Raw genomic sequence first — 14611 nt, 5'->3', positions numbered from 1 at the left:
GCGATGCAGGGATGGTTGAGCTGGCGGAGGATGGTCGACTCGCGAGAAAAGGCGTCAATCTGTTCCTGCAGGAGATGTGAGGAAGGAGAAAGGAGGATGGAGAGGGAAGGAAGGAGAGGAAGAGGAAGAGGAAGAGGAAGAGGAAGAGGAAGAGGAAGAGGAAGAGGAAGAAGAAGAGGAGGAAGAGGAATGGAAGAAGAGGAAGAGGAGGAAGAGGAAGAGGAAGAAGAGACGATAAGAGTGAGAGTAGAGGAGTGTCAGGAGGAGGTTTCAACTTGTTTGATGATTCCAGGAAACTTCTTGATGGCGACTTCCTTTTTCCACCAGCCTCTGTGAACCTGGAAAATGAAGTTTAGAAATGATGGATATGATTTAAAATATTTCTGAGATGATTGAAATCATGATGGAGATGTTTGAAATCATGACTGAAGCGATGATGAAGATTGCAGTTGGGTAGTGTCAGTTTTGTTTTGCTCGTTCCATTTTGTCAAGGGAAAGCGATCAAAGACATGTAAGGGATGTAAGATGTGTTAGGCATGAAAGGGATGTAAGAGATGTTTGTTCTTCCGATCATCTTGCGTTGCGGACGTTGAGGAGAGAATGCATTCATCGCAGCTCCTTGCGATCAGCAACAAACTCCATCACATCTCGAACAAGAGAACGAGACTTGACACGGCTTGACAGGCGGCCAAACGATGCAACAAGTCAACAACTGATGCAACAAGATATGAATGGATGCAACAAGGGCTCAACGGATGCAATAAGGGCTCAACGGATGCAATAAGGGCTCAACGGATGCAACAAGGGCTCAACGGATGCAACAAGGGCTCAACATATTGCCGAGATGAATAAAGATGCGCAACTTCAACAGACCTGGGCGAACGCTCCGCTGCCGATGAGAGGGCCGAAGTCAAGCTGAGGAGAAGGAGGATAAGATTGAGCGCGAGGATGAAAGAGAGAAGGTGAGGAAGGACGGAGAGACAGGGAGGACGGGAGAACACAAAAGATGATGAAAGGAAAAGGGAAGAAAGGAGATGGTAAGGAGGTGGAAGCGAAGAAGAGGTGAGGGGAGGAGGAGAGGGGAGGAGAAGAAGTAGGAACTGAGAAGGTGAGAGGAAGGTGGAGGACAGTAGAAAGGAGGAGGACGAGGACAGGGGAAAGGAGGAAGAGGTTCAGGGGCACCTCTCCTTCTCCGACTTCATCACGTTGATCAATGATGGAGTCCTGCATAAGAGATTATCCAGTTTCCCCTGCCCCTGCCCCTGCGCTCCTTCTTCATCTTTCTCTACCCGTCCTCACTTCCTCCTCCCCCCGAGTTCATCTCCCCCTCCTCTCCCCTCCCTCTCCCCTCCCTCCTCTCTCTCCCTCCTTCTCCCTCTCCCTCTCCCTCTCCCTCTCTTTCTTTCCTCCTAGTTTTGCGTTGACTCACATGAAGATTTAATGAGTCAGAAGCCTTGGGCGTCGACAAAGAGCTGCAGAAGAGAGCACAAATCTCAGTCCACCGCCCTTCTGGCAACCACCCTCCCCCCCCCCCCGCCCCCGGGCACTTTCCCGTCCTCCTCTTCTCACTCCCCCACATCCCTCTATCTCCAATTCCTCCTCTCATTCCGCCGCTTCTGCTGGTCCTACCTCAGCCGATGAGAGTCAACCTCCCTCTGCCTCATCATCAGCAGGATTAGCAGGAACAGAGCGGCAACCTGAAGGGCTTGAAGCTGCGAGCGAGCCGCCGCCAGCTCTCCCTCCAGCTCAGTTACTCTGAGGACACGCAAGTCAGCAACTTCCTCCTTGACAACCTCCTGCTTCCTCCTCCATCCACGTCCATCCCTTGTTTCCCTCCTGTCATCCTGAGGTACCCTCTGTCTCTGTCTTCCTCTCCCTTTCTCTGTAGTCATTGCCAACCTTCCTGTCCTCCAAATCCTTCAACTTATGCCAACTCATTCACATCTCACCTTTGATCTCCCTCCCTTCCCCTCCCCTTGTCCACTCTCTCCCTCCCCATCCCTTGTTTCTTTCCCCTCCCTCTCCCCCTCCTCTACCCTCCCCCTCCCCTTCCTGTCTCTTCCCTCTCCCCTTCTTTAACCTCGCGTCTGACGATCGCATCTCGAACGTCTGGATAAAGGTCTGCAGCCTTACTCTCTCCCCGTCCAGCTGCGACCTCGCCTGCCCCACCCCCGTCAATCCTCGGGAGTCACGAGCGCGCCCTGCCATCACCAGTTTGAGATCCTCCTCCCTCTGCTGGAGAGCCTCCTCGAGGCTGCGAACTCTGTCCCTCCTGCCGACCCCAGCAGGACGTCAGCAACACTCCAGCTGGAGAAAGATGAAGGCACCAGATGGCGATCTCTGCCTCGTTGTCCACAGACTGGACGGATGAATTGGCGTCCATGACTCTGACAGGAAGGGAGGAGGGAGAGCGAGTGAGAGAGCGAGGAGAGAAAGGATAGAGGAGTAGGGGCAGAGGTGGAGGGAGAGAGGAGGGAAGGAAGTAGAGTCAGGGTCACGCGCACCACGACCATGGTCACCTTGCTGTTCCCTCCTCGAGCTGAGTCGAGCTGTACAGCGAGTTAGTCAGTGGAGGAGGAGGCAGGGATGGGTCCAACGCACAGAGCGTCGTTGAGGGAAGTGGCGATACGGAGCTGCGACTGCAGGGCCGTCATCTCGTTCTTCCTTGCTCTGATCTCCCACAAGATCTTGAGCGAGCATGTCAGCCTCTCTCCAGGCCCCCTCCCCTCCTCTCCCGTACCTCCTGCCCCAACTTCTGGATCTGCTCCTGGTTCAGAGCCCCTAACAAGCACTCAGTCAACCCAGCGCCTTCCCTTCACGCTCCCTACCGCGTTCGCTGGAGGAGGAAGCAGGTTTCTGTAAAGCAACGTCATGGTATGCGGGCGAGACAGACAACAGGCCTCCTCCTCCTTGAGCCCAAACTCTTCAGCACCGTTGGGATGCTGGTCGGTCCCATTGAGCGCGTCGCTGAGTTTGCAAGTCAACTCGCTGAGATGGAAGAGACCCGTGGAAAGGGAGGACGTGCAGGGACAGTGACAAACAGAGGAGCAAGCAGGCAGAGAAGAGCGGATGGAAGGATACAGAACGGGAACAGAAGATGACATGATCTTTCAAACTGATCAGCGCACTCTTACACCTGATATCAACCACAAATCGTTCCAGGAGAGACGGGCGAGGGTCATAGTCGGTCTGACATTCCTGAACAGTCAAGCTCAGCACGTGCACGCCTCCCAACCCTCCCGCCAACGTTGTTGATGCAGTCCTTGCCCAAAGATCGCAGAGACTCTTGCAACATCAGGATTTGCTGTCGACAAGAAAGGATCAAACACTACATGGGGGCATAGCTACCTTCAAACTCTTTCACAGCACCTGACAGTTGTCTTCAGAACGCCTCTTCTCCATCTCCACCTGACATCATGCGTGAACAAGCATGTTGAGAACCACTTCCGCATTACCTGAGCCATAAGTTGCTCGATCCTCTGTCATGGCAGCGAACAGCAAAACAATCAGACGTCTCCAGTCAATTCAAAAGGTGAAAGTGCCTGCTGCTGCATGACGAGTGTTTCCTTCTCGTTGTTGCTCAGCTGCTTTGCGGGGCAAGGGATCAGAAGCTGAATAGACGCCGTGAGGGCCACAGGACTTCTCACATAGCGGTCGTCGGGCTGCGCACCGTTGGCCTTCGCCGTGGCAAGCATGAGCTGATTCTGGAGAAGACGTTTGAGAGGAGGAGACGAAGATTGTGTTTGAGAGGAGGAGACGACAGCAGCAGGGCATGAAGATAGTCTGATCAAGGATCTCCACCTGCAAGTCTGCGTTCTTTGTGCGGAGCTCTGCAACTGAAGGCACTTCAATCGCTTTGAGTGCTTTTCCAGCCAATCACCTTGCCGTCGTAAGACCTCCTTCTCGTCCAGCGGCAGCGAGCTGTCCGACTGGAAACAGGTGTGAGAGAGGGAGGTCGGCACCGATCTCACGATGCTACCGCACTGTTGCTCCTCAGAATCCTGAGAGTCATCAGGTTTGTGCAACAAGTCAGAAGGCGAGACGACAGAGCCTGTCCACTCGACTCTACCTTGCCATGGGGGAGTTCTGACTGCCAGAGTCAGGAGGAGAAGGCGCCGGCGACATCTGGATTTCCTTCCGATCAGAACTCAACTGCCTCTCCTCTTGCGAGCGACCTTTTCGTTGAGACGAGTTTGAAGTCTCGAGATGCTAAAAGAACATCAGACCCAGATGCCCAATGCCCGGAATGAGTAGAGACCGTTCAAGGAGGACTGCAGTGGTCATGTTCGATTCTCGAACTGATGTGATGTGTTAGATTCCTCAGTGCTGAAAGATCTTTTGCAAGGTTGTTCCTTACATTCGGGCTTGTCGTTTGAGGGAGTTGACATGATTCACAGCGCTGTTTCAGCAGACTCCAATCTCCCTGTGTTACCTCCCTGACGCGCTCTTCCTCTGACTTTCCTTCCCTCTCTCCATCCCACAATGAGCCAATCAAGTGAATAAGAGAACTAGTGTGCTTACCAAACAACAACGCTTCTACTGAGGGACAGAAACGGTCTCGGACATCCCAAGTTGCAAATCTCGATCCTGTGTGGAAATGTTTTACTTGACCACGTCACCATGCGCAACATGGCCTGTCTCTTTCACGCTCACGATTCGCATGCTCGTCATCCGTCACATTCGGCCCGTTAAGTCATCATTCCCACCAGCACCCACAATCTCCCCCTTCCTCCGTCCCTCCTTCCACGCTGCTTCTCGAGTCTTCCCTCATGCTCTCACTGCTCCCTGCAAGTCACTGAGTCTCTCTGGTCCCTTGGAGTCCTCGCTCGAGGCCCTCGAGCTGCTCCCTTGCTCCTTTCTCCTCGCTCCCTCGCACCCTCGCCTGTGATGTTCAAGTGCCGAAGTACGGCAGTCAATTTGAAGCTAGGCAGGCGATCGACAATTCAACACATCTGCTATGGCATACACAAGTACCCCTTCTTTTAACTGAAATTAAATGGGTACTTTCGGGAATAGGTAGTACAGCCCTTGTCTATTGCATCAAAGTACCCATCAAAGGACAGCAATTTTACCAGCAAAATGTACATAAATAGGGGGTGGGGTACTTATTTTGTTTGTCATTCCACTGTTTCAAAAGGCACTACAGGTCAAATCGTCTTCCTCCCGATTACCGAGCCAGTTTCAAATGCCTGTATTCAAAATATCAAAGTTAAAATCATTCCCTTCAATTTGAATTGTTTCCAAGATAGTGTTTACTTCCCTGAATTTATGACCTTCCGAGTCCCGGGCCGGGACTCCGAGGCTCGCAGGCCAGGGCCAGGCTCCCTGACTCGCCTCTGTGAGCCTAGCGGATCGGACCGCACTCGGAGTCACCCGGCCGCCGGGTCACCGCCGGGCGGTGACCGGCGTGTGGCCGGCAGCCGCCGGCCCAGCCTCGGAAGTTCAGGCTCCTGTAAACCAACTTCGGACGACTTACGTGGCGAGGCGGCCAATGTAGCGTGTGTCTTGCTAAGCCTCGGTCCTCTCATGTCTGGATGCTTGGGTTTCACATCCTAGCATACAGTCTATCTCTCATGTGCTCCTCAATTCTGGTTTTGCCAGCCTGAGTGTGCATTAAACTCGGTCTTGAGCAAAAACTGTCTCAGGCTTGTTACAACTAAGGTTGATGTGATATCTGCGTAACTTTGGACTAGGACGTCGGAACACGGTGATGGCATCGGGAGTCCGGGAGTCCCGGCCGCCGGCCCCCGGAGGCTCAGGGCACGTTGGCCTGGCCGGGCGCGGCTCCGGCGGGGGCCCCTGAATCATACGGTCCGACAAGCCGCTAGTAAGATTCTGAGGGACCGTAGCAGCAGTCCGATACGGCCCGACTCGGCAGGATTCGTCCTCGTACCGTACCGTGATTTTTAACTTAACTTTGAGTAGACTCTGGAGGCTGTCGGTTGTGCGGCCCCGGGGCGGGCCTGGCAAGGCCGCAGCCAGCGCTCTTGCAGCCGTTCGCCCGGCATTGCCCGGCAATCTGTAAACGGGCCAGTATGGAGTGTGTATTGGTTTAACACCTGGCAAGGTGGTCCCGACGTTATGTGACCGTTACAACTATACCCAAGGATGAAAGAGAGCCTTTTCACAGTTCAATGGCCGCATCGCTGCCGTGACAACTTTCAAGTAGTGATGCGCACGGGCGAACGGCCACAGTTTGCTGAAAAGCGGTAAAGGGGTCTGAACCCAAAATATTCAAATGACATCCTTTCGCTTGCAATCTCAGCATGCAGATTGTATTGAGGCGTGACTGCTGACCGGTCTCTTCCGTTTGCTGTAAAGCAGGGTCGATCACGGGATGTGAACGAGAGTAGGTACCACTTTCATGTTTTCGAGGGGGTCTTCCTTAGGAGGGACAGGGGTGGTGGAGTCCGTGTAACTCCAAACCAAGAGGGTAGGGTGATAATCTGAGTGCAAAAGAGCTGGATGCAATCAGATGGTGGGGGTGGTTCAAAGGGGGGTGAGGTGATTCAAGGATTCGAATTTGCAGGGATCATGGTGGGTATGAATCAGACAAGAAGAGGGGAAGGGGTCATGTACTGTGTGGGTGAAACCATGGGTAGTATCAAATTGAGGGGTCGTACAGGACAGGATGAATTACGAGATAGATGTACGTGTTCACCCCTATTGTCACGGGAAGGGGAGGTCAACCACCCCCCGGAACTACTACCCCACCGAGGGAGGCTCGTGCGTGGGAAGTCCACCCACCCTAATCCACCCTTGCACGGGACTTTACAGTATACCCTGCCAGTTTTTAAAATCTTGGTTTTATGCGTCTTATATCCCTTATAAAAATTGAGTTTACGGTACATCCTGTAAAACTGACTATTCAAAGATTTAATTAAGACTTGTATATCTGTACCACATATTTTAATATAATTTTTGAAGCCTAATTTAACTAAAGATACGTCGGCGTTGAGTCCCTTCACATCTCAGAAGCGATTGCCAATTTCATCGAGAAATGTTCAAATATTAATAGTCTATTTCGAAAGGTTTAAGGGAATTTGAACTTCGATCAAACCTGTTTGATGAACATAAAATTAGGCCATCAAAGCTCTTCGATTCTATAGCTTCAGCATTAAGATAAAATACCCTACATTCTACCCTTTCCTTTGCTTTCAGCGTAACCCTCGACTCTATCTTCCACCTCAAGGTCACGAGGTCCCCCTAAAATATTATTGACAGCATATAATCCTTCCCAAGCACCACCCCACCCTTCCTCTGGACCTACCCCTCTCCATCCCCACTGCCTTCCTTTACTACCTTGCCCCCTTCCACCCTACCCCCCCTTTGGCTTTCAAATCCCCATATACACACTCCTTGCTGCTTCTATCGCACCCTTGGCTGCACGCAGTGGCTTCCCATTCAAGGCTCTCAAGCTTCTAGGGACGACTCTTGCTCTTCTCTCGTTCGTCTTGCAGCCGTCTTCTAGCCCATCCTTCTCGCTCTCAGAGTCTCTTTGTATCCGCGAAATCTTTCTTTGTCGTCTGCCTTGCAATTTCGTACCCGCTCGCAAGCCTTACTGCTTTCAAGTTTGTGCTCACACCGAAACAGGAAATTCGTCTCCGAGTGTGACAATTGACATCAGCATCTCAATTTCAAGTTGATCTTCTTGTTGCATTCGCGTTCGCTCAGCATATCAGCACTTCACTGCAGATTGGAATCATGCATGCTGCGAAGTGAAGGTTGAACTTGCACGAGGATTATTTTGCTAGTCGACGCTCAAACCTGGTAATTTCTCCGAGCCGAGAGTGTAAATCTTTCACCTTGTCCTTGGTTTCAATCTCTCCATTGATAGCGCGATCAATGTGCATCAGTACTATGTCAAATGAAGCTTCGGAGAAGACGCTCGCAGTATTTCCAGACGACTTTCAAAGGAAGGACAAACGCAAGATCGGACTTGGCAGCACCATGGAGGCCCAGAGTGCTGGATTGGAGCCTGCGCTGGACTCTGAACCGACCACAGCTGGAACGAGCCCTTCAAACTGCAGCGACAAGAGAAGGAGGGTCACCATTTCCAAGGAAGTGCTGGTGTGCTACTTTCAGGAGGTGCTGGAGCAGGACGAGAACATGATCCCCGAGGCACAGAGCTCTCCCAGAGATGTTGATTTTGAAACGGAAGAGATCAAAGACAATGATGGCCCATCTGCAGAGGCCTTGATCTTGGACGAGCTTGTCAACGCCATGATTCTGAAGAATGAGTCCAGCGCAATCTGTCCCATCTTGAAACGAATGATCCTTAAGGGCTCAACAACAATCTTTACAAGGGTCCGTGAGAGGATTATGCTTACCATCAATCGGATCAGAGATGCTGGAAAAGTTTCCTTGTTGCCGTCCAACACTGTTTTAGGACCCGCTTCCATTCAGATTCTACAGTTTCTTGATGAGAGTGTGAAGCGATCAGTCTCGCTGATTGACTCGTTTTCTAAAGACAAGCAAGACTCACTTCAACCCACATCCATTAGATCCTTGCATGACGACCCGGGTACGAAGGTGTAGAATATTCGATGTAATTTTACTCGGCAATCCCAAAAAAAACATATGTATAGTTGACGTTCTTGTTACAAAGTGTTGATATTCCTTTTCGGTTTTTCTGAATTGTTGCAAGAATAAAGATATCCCTCAGAGTGTACTAAACGATTATGTCAATGCGGCATCTTCACATCGAAGTAAATTGCTCCTTCCTGCGAACTGGCATTTATGAAAAGCAAAATGAAGCATGTACGTGTGTGCGGATGCTCAGCAATGTATCTTCGAGTACCTGCGTCCTTCTCCCAAATTGCAACGTACGCACGATTTCTTTCCTACAAAGGTATGAGATATTGGACTTGTTGCTGCACAGAGCAAACCGGAGGGCAAGAGACTCGGGGCTGTTCCCCCTCACGCTAACCCCGTTGACTGCCACAAGCACATCTCCAACTTGCACTTGCTGTAGATCTGCTGGCCGAGTCAGTCCTCTGAGATGGAGTCAGGTCAAAGTTCCTTGTCTAGCCTGTATGCCCTGCACCAGAAGCTGCCCTTTCACCTATCGCAGGTCAATCTACTGGGGGAACATCTCCACGGCGACATACATCCGCCTCAATCGTGAGTCCGCAGTAAGAATATCTGTTTGACGAGTAGTTGCTGTCAAAGGCAGTTTTGAGAGCACTGCCCTGCTGTGATTGAGTTTTATTTCCCGCGGTGCTTGCCCCTAGCTCAGTCGCCACTGTTCGCTGACTGGTTGCAAGTTTGTAATCAGGAAGCCAGCGCACACATTGGTAGGATAACCTTTCGTGCAAGCCATATTTGTTTACTATAAAATCTATCTGTTGATGACCGCTCTGTTGAAAAGTTGGCGCCGTGAGCAAGAAAATGAGTTCCACCCTCTAGAACAGAAGAGGAGAATCCGCAAAGTGTACCTGGATAAGCTCCTCCACCACTACAGGATCATCTTCAGCAGTGTAGTTGAAAATCAGCTGTTTTGCCTGATGTTTGTAGTAGCTTCCCTGCCCTTGCGCCTTCATCAACTTCGTCACCCGCACCACCCGCCGCCATAACGCCAGCGCCATACTGCTTGAACTTTTAACTTTTAGTAAACCTAAGCTTCAGGTGATGGGTCTTTCCTAGTTCATACCGTACTATTTTTACTCATCACTCAGTATCGTGGTTTTATTTCTATTTCAAAATTTGTACTAAATGTTTGTATGAAAGTTGAATTGTTTATAAAGAAGTTCATGGTTCCGAGGTTCCGGGCCGGGACCAGCCCTCCCGGATCCCGACGTGATCGGGCCCGGCGGCCAGTCACTGAATGACAAGGAAGAGATTCATTACTCAACTTGGTGAGGCGGCTTCTGCTGGACGCCATGCAGGCGGGCTGACAGGAAAGGACAGAGCGCAGGCAGGAGGGTGAAGGAAGAGGGAGGGAAGTAGAGAAGATGAGGTAGAGAAGATGAGGTAGAGAAGATGAGGTAGAGAAGATGAGGTAGAGAAGATGAGGTAGAGAAGATGAGGTAGAGGAGATGAGGTAGAGGAGGTGACGTAGGAAGTGTGGAAGAGTAGATTAACGCGGTAGACGTGAAATGGGTTTGCAGCGAAGAAAGGAAAAAGAAGAGGATAGATCGATGGGAAGAAAGTGCGGTAAAGGTTTTGATATCACTCTCATCGTACATCAGATACATAGCCGTTGCAATGCGAGCAAGTGGTGACTCCTTACACGTGTTGTCTTAGGCTTGAATGGGCATCGTCACAGTTGTCTCAAATAAGAGAAATGTTTACCACGATTGAGCAAAGACGTCGAGCAAACTCGCCTCGTCCAGAACCAGGGCTGGGTCTTGAGGCTGACATGAAGAAGAGCAAGAAGCGATGGAACGTCAGATTCCTGCTGCTCGGAGTGGGATGCTTGTTATTGATAGCCGCCTTCATTCTCTCTTTCTTCAACGGGGAGGCGTCGGCGCCTGCCATGGTCCCGCTAACTCACAAGAGCTCGCTGAGAGAGGACAAGAATGGCGCCGTGAATGTGTCCCTTCCTGTGGTCGGCTCCAAGCGCTACTCAGCTCCGATCAAGGCGAGTAAACTCCAGCCAGAGCATCATGAACATCGGAGCTCCTTCACCCTCCAGCATGCATGCTTTACTCATCGCTGCCCCTCCCCCCCAACAGCCTTCTGCTCCGCCACTTTCGCTCTCGCTGCTCGTCTGAGATTGAAGTGCAGGAGACGGCGGAACCCCCGGCGGCCCATGCTAGAGACGAAGCTCAGGTCTGGCCGATTCTTCTCATGGTGTGCGGGATGACATGCTTGAAGGCACAGAAGCCAGGACCAGGCTCTGCCCCGACAGATGGCAGCAAGAAGGAGGAGGTGAAGGAGGGATGGTCGATAGGGTGTGGCAGAGGAAGTGAAGGGATTCGTACAGGCACCCACCACAAGCAGTGAGAAGTTTGAGGCCTCTCCTCAGTCGCTGCAGGTAACCACACTCCTCCTTCAATTCCCTCTCTGCTCCTAGTCTCCTCCGTCCCTGCTCTGACTGTATCGCCCAGAAACACAAGGCACCGCGATGGTTTCAGAATGCTAAGGTAAGCTCTTTTCTCCTCCCTCCCCCCTCTCACCTGCTGCCCCAGCTCGGCATCTTCATCCACTGGGGTGTCTACAGCGTTCCAGCGTACGCGCCGCTCTCCCGCATCACGCTAGGAGGAGACAACTCGAAGGTGATCGCTGGTGGAGAGAAGGGGAAGACCAGGGGAGGATGACGTTGAGGGATGAGAACCATGGAGGAGGAAGGAGGGAAGCAGAAGGAGGGAGAGGGGTAGAAAGGAGGAGGGAGTATGGAGGGAGGAGGAGGGAGGATTTCAAAAGGAGGAGGGAGGAGGGAGGAGGAGGGAGGAGGCAGGAGGAGGAAGGAGGAGGAGGGAGAAGGAGGAAGGAGGAGGAAGGAGGAGGAAGGAGGAGGAGGGAGTAGGGAAGAGGGAGGAAGTGGCAGTGTTGTCCTGAACGTGTTGGGACAGAAACCTGCGGATCCTTGCAAGGGAGGCTGGTTCAAGTGCAACCCTTACGCTGAGTGGTACGGCAACACGATGCACATCCGAGGGTCTCCGACGGCGAGACACCACGAGGAGACTTACGGGCGCAACTTCACCTACGGGCAGTTCATGGAACAGTTCGAGAAGGACTCAGGTCAGGCCCCTCGGCTGCATGCAGACCGCGTTGCACCCTGTGTTCTCCTCCCTGCCTTCCATCGTGTTTGGCTCGTGCTCTGTCTCCTCCCTCCTCCCTTGCTGTGGTCTTGTACAGCTCCTCCTCCCTCTCATTTCTGACTGTGAGTGTGACTCGTGCTTACAGCAAGCTGGACGGGATCAGAGTGGGCAGACCTCTTCAGCAAGGTGAGTGCTGGACCATGCCGTGGGGAAAGAAGATGAGGAGCGAAGAAGAGATGGAGGACACGGGCAGAAGAGGGGGGGGGATGAGGGGAAGGGAGAGGAAGGAGGAGCAGGAGAGAGGAAGATATCTTGTGCATGGCGGCAGTTGAACGTGAAGGCAGGTCGGTGCGAGGTATGCCGTCTTGACTACCAAGCACCATGAGGGGTTTTGCCTGTGGCCTACCAAAGTACAGACGAAGACGGTGAAGGAGCTGGGGTTTGGAGGGAAGGAAGGAACGAGGAGCTACTCGGAAAGGGACCTGGTGGGCTACTTCGCCAGCTCCATGCGATCCAAAGGGATAAAAGTAGGACTGTACTACTCGGGTGGACTGGACTGGCACTTCAAGGTAGCACGAAATGGAAAAGAGAGAGTAAAAGAGGAGAGATCAAGGAGGGGGGGGGAGGGGGAGGATAAGAAGAGGGAGGTAGAGGGAGCAACGGAGGGGAGAGGAGGGAGCACAGGGAGGTTCAAGAGGGGGAGAGAGGGCTAGTTGGAAGAGTACAAGTCAAAGGGAGCGACACACTGCAGGAGAGAGCGTGCTAGTGTAGAGGAAGAGGGGAGATGAAGAGATGAAGAGATGAAGAGCATGAACAACTCCACAACTCTCGGCTCCTCCTCTCCTTATTCTCCTATCTCCTCTTCTCCTACCCCCTCTTCCCTTATCTCCTCTTCCCCTGGCTCTCCTCACTGCTCCTTCCTCTCAGGGCCCCTTCTCGTCGAACCCTCTCCCACATGAGGGCGCGCCATGGTTCGGGAGCAAGACTGGCATACCGGACGGAAAGGAGTACGCGGAGTATGCGGATGCCCATTGGAAAGAGCTGATAGATAAGTATCACCCGGACATCCTGTGGAATGACATCGGGTATCCCCGGGAAGGAAGGTGATTGATGAAGGAGATGATGATGGAGATGATGAAGGAGATGATGATGATGATGATGATGATGTTGATGATGATTGCGACGATGGAAATGAAGAGGATGTCGTCGTCGTCGTCGTCGACGATGACGACGACGACGACGATGATAGTGACCTTCATCTGCAGTTGGATGGAGTTTGCCGCAGATTTCTACAACAGGTTTCCCGACGGAGTGATCAACGACAGGTTCAAGGTATACACGAGCTTCCCCCCTTTCCCTACCTTGCCCTGCTCCCTCCCTCCCTTCCTCCCTCCCTTCCCCTCCTCTTTCCTTACTCTCTTTTCCTTCCCTCCCTCCCGTTCTCTCTCTCTCCCCTCCCTCATCGACTGGGTTGTGAGCCGCTGCGGCAGGTGAAGGAAGGGAAGGATGGGGTTGCGCACTCAGACTTCGTGTCCCCCGAGTACGAGAGCATGAAGACGATCCACTCGAGGAAGTGGGAAACCTGCCGAGGCATCGGTACTGCTCCTGCTCCTCATCCTCCTCGTCCTCCTCGTCCTCCTCGTCCTCCTCGTCCTCCTCGTCCTCCTCGTCCTCCCCCTCCCCCTCCCCCTCCCCCTTCTACTCTTCCTCCTCTACCTCCCTTCTTTTGCTGCAGCAGCACCTGCTCTCGCTCTGGGTCCTCCCCCCCTTAAATCCCCTTTTCACCCCGTCCTGCATTCACCTGCACCCTCGTCATCCACCCTGTCCTTGTCCTCCCCTTCCCCTCCTCTTCTCTCACCATCGGCAGGCTACTCCTTCGGCTTCAACCGCATGGAGGGGGAGGAAGACTACATGAAGCCGCGCGAGCTCGTGACCACCTTCGTCGACATCGTCAGCAAGAACGGCAACCTCCTCCTCGACGTCGGGCCCACCAGTTCCGGAGCTATCCCCCAGCTGCAGCAGCAGCGCCTCCTTGACTTCGGAGCTTGGCTCAAGGTGCTGAAAGGGGAGGAGCGGAGCGGAGCAGAGCAGAGCAGAGCAGCGCTAGAGCAGAGCAGAGCAGAGCAGAGCAGAGCAGAGCAGAGCAGAGCAGAGCAGAGCAGAGCAGAGCAGAGCAGAGCAGAGCAGAGCAGAGCAGAGCAGAGCAGAGCAGAGCAGAGCAGAGCAGAGCAGAGCAGAGCAGAGCAGAGCAGAGCAGAGCAGAGCAGAGCAGAGCAGAGCAGAGCAGAGCAGAGCAGAGCAGAGCAGAGCAGAGCAGAGCAGAGCAGAGCAGAGCAGAGCAGAGCAGCGCGGAGCAGAAAGGGAAAGAGAGCGGCAGGACGGGGGCTAAAGCTGTGCAGGTGAACGGAGGAGCAATCTTCGACACTGAGCCCATGTGGAACTCGATCTGCTGCGGGAAGACGGGGAGGAAGGAGGAGGTCAGGTACACCCGCAAACTTCAGCCCGGCCAGAGGACGGAGGTCAACGCTATCGTTCTGGGGGAGGCAGCACAATACCAGCTGAAGAATCGCTCCTCCTTCTTCCTGCTCTGCCCCGCTCCCTTCAACGGGCTCGAGGTGAACAGCTCGACTGGTGGAGGAGGGGCCGACCAGTCGTTTCCCTCCCCGGAAGTCTGCGCAAAGTGCCGCAGCTGCTGGGGTTGCCATGGCAGCGGGCAGCTGCTGACGAAGAGTGGAGGAAGAGAGCTGCGATGGAAGCGATGGACGTTGAAGGCGGCGGAGGAGGAGCTTGTCGGCGACTCTGCGCTCAATCCTGGTGAGTGAGAAGAGGAAGGATGACGAGGGGGTGAGAAGGAGGAGGAGGAAAGGGTAGGGAAGGAGTAAGGAGGAGGTAGGAGGAGGAGGAGG

General features: G+C 53.2%; 3 protein-coding genes across 3 annotated transcripts; 2 read left to right on the top strand and 1 right to left on the bottom strand.

Moving 5' to 3' along the window:
* Positions 1-1625: 1625 nt before the first annotated feature.
* On the bottom strand, positions 1626-4077 carry GUITHDRAFT_140415 (hypothetical protein; the record flags this gene model as incomplete). The annotated part of the gene is made up of 17 exons (XM_005830595.1): positions 1626-1655; positions 1698-1755; positions 2081-2160; positions 2212-2272; positions 2328-2387; positions 2520-2549; positions 2602-2687; positions 2741-2781; positions 3135-3198; positions 3236-3304; positions 3370-3408; positions 3456-3479; positions 3648-3704; positions 3802-3836; positions 3881-3929; positions 3980-4001; positions 4070-4077. 17 exons carry the CDS (start codon positions 4075-4077, stop codon positions 1626-1628), a joined length of 813 nt encoding a protein of 270 aa, XP_005830652.1.
* Positions 4078-7375: 3298 nt separating this feature from the next.
* Positions 7376-8538, top strand: GUITHDRAFT_163822 (hypothetical protein; the record flags this gene model as incomplete). Its single annotated transcript, XM_005830594.1, has 1 exon — positions 7376-8538. The coding sequence occupies exon 1, from the start codon at positions 7846-7848 to the stop codon at positions 8536-8538; it is 693 nt and encodes a 230-aa protein (XP_005830651.1). The 5' UTR covers positions 7376-7845.
* Positions 8539-10360: 1822 nt separating this feature from the next.
* GUITHDRAFT_140413 (hypothetical protein) lies at positions 10361-14527 on the top strand (the record flags this gene model as incomplete). Its single annotated transcript, XM_005830593.1, has 13 exons — positions 10361-10534; positions 10729-10872; positions 10928-10978; positions 11052-11087; positions 11133-11219; positions 11517-11685; positions 11851-11891; positions 12050-12274; positions 12633-12790; positions 12971-13037; positions 13196-13301; positions 13573-13760; positions 14105-14527. 13 exons carry the CDS (start codon positions 10361-10363, stop codon positions 14525-14527), a joined length of 1869 nt encoding a protein of 622 aa, XP_005830650.1.
* Between the last annotated feature and the right edge of the window lie 84 nt (positions 14528-14611).

The sequence above is a fragment of the Guillardia theta genome (genome assembly GCF_000315625.1).
Source record: "Guillardia theta CCMP2712 unplaced genomic scaffold GUITHscaffold_45, whole genome shotgun sequence".
NCBI classification, from domain to species: domain Eukaryota; class Cryptophyceae; order Pyrenomonadales; family Geminigeraceae; genus Guillardia; species Guillardia theta.
This window is presented reverse-complemented; position numbering and strand designations above follow the sequence as displayed.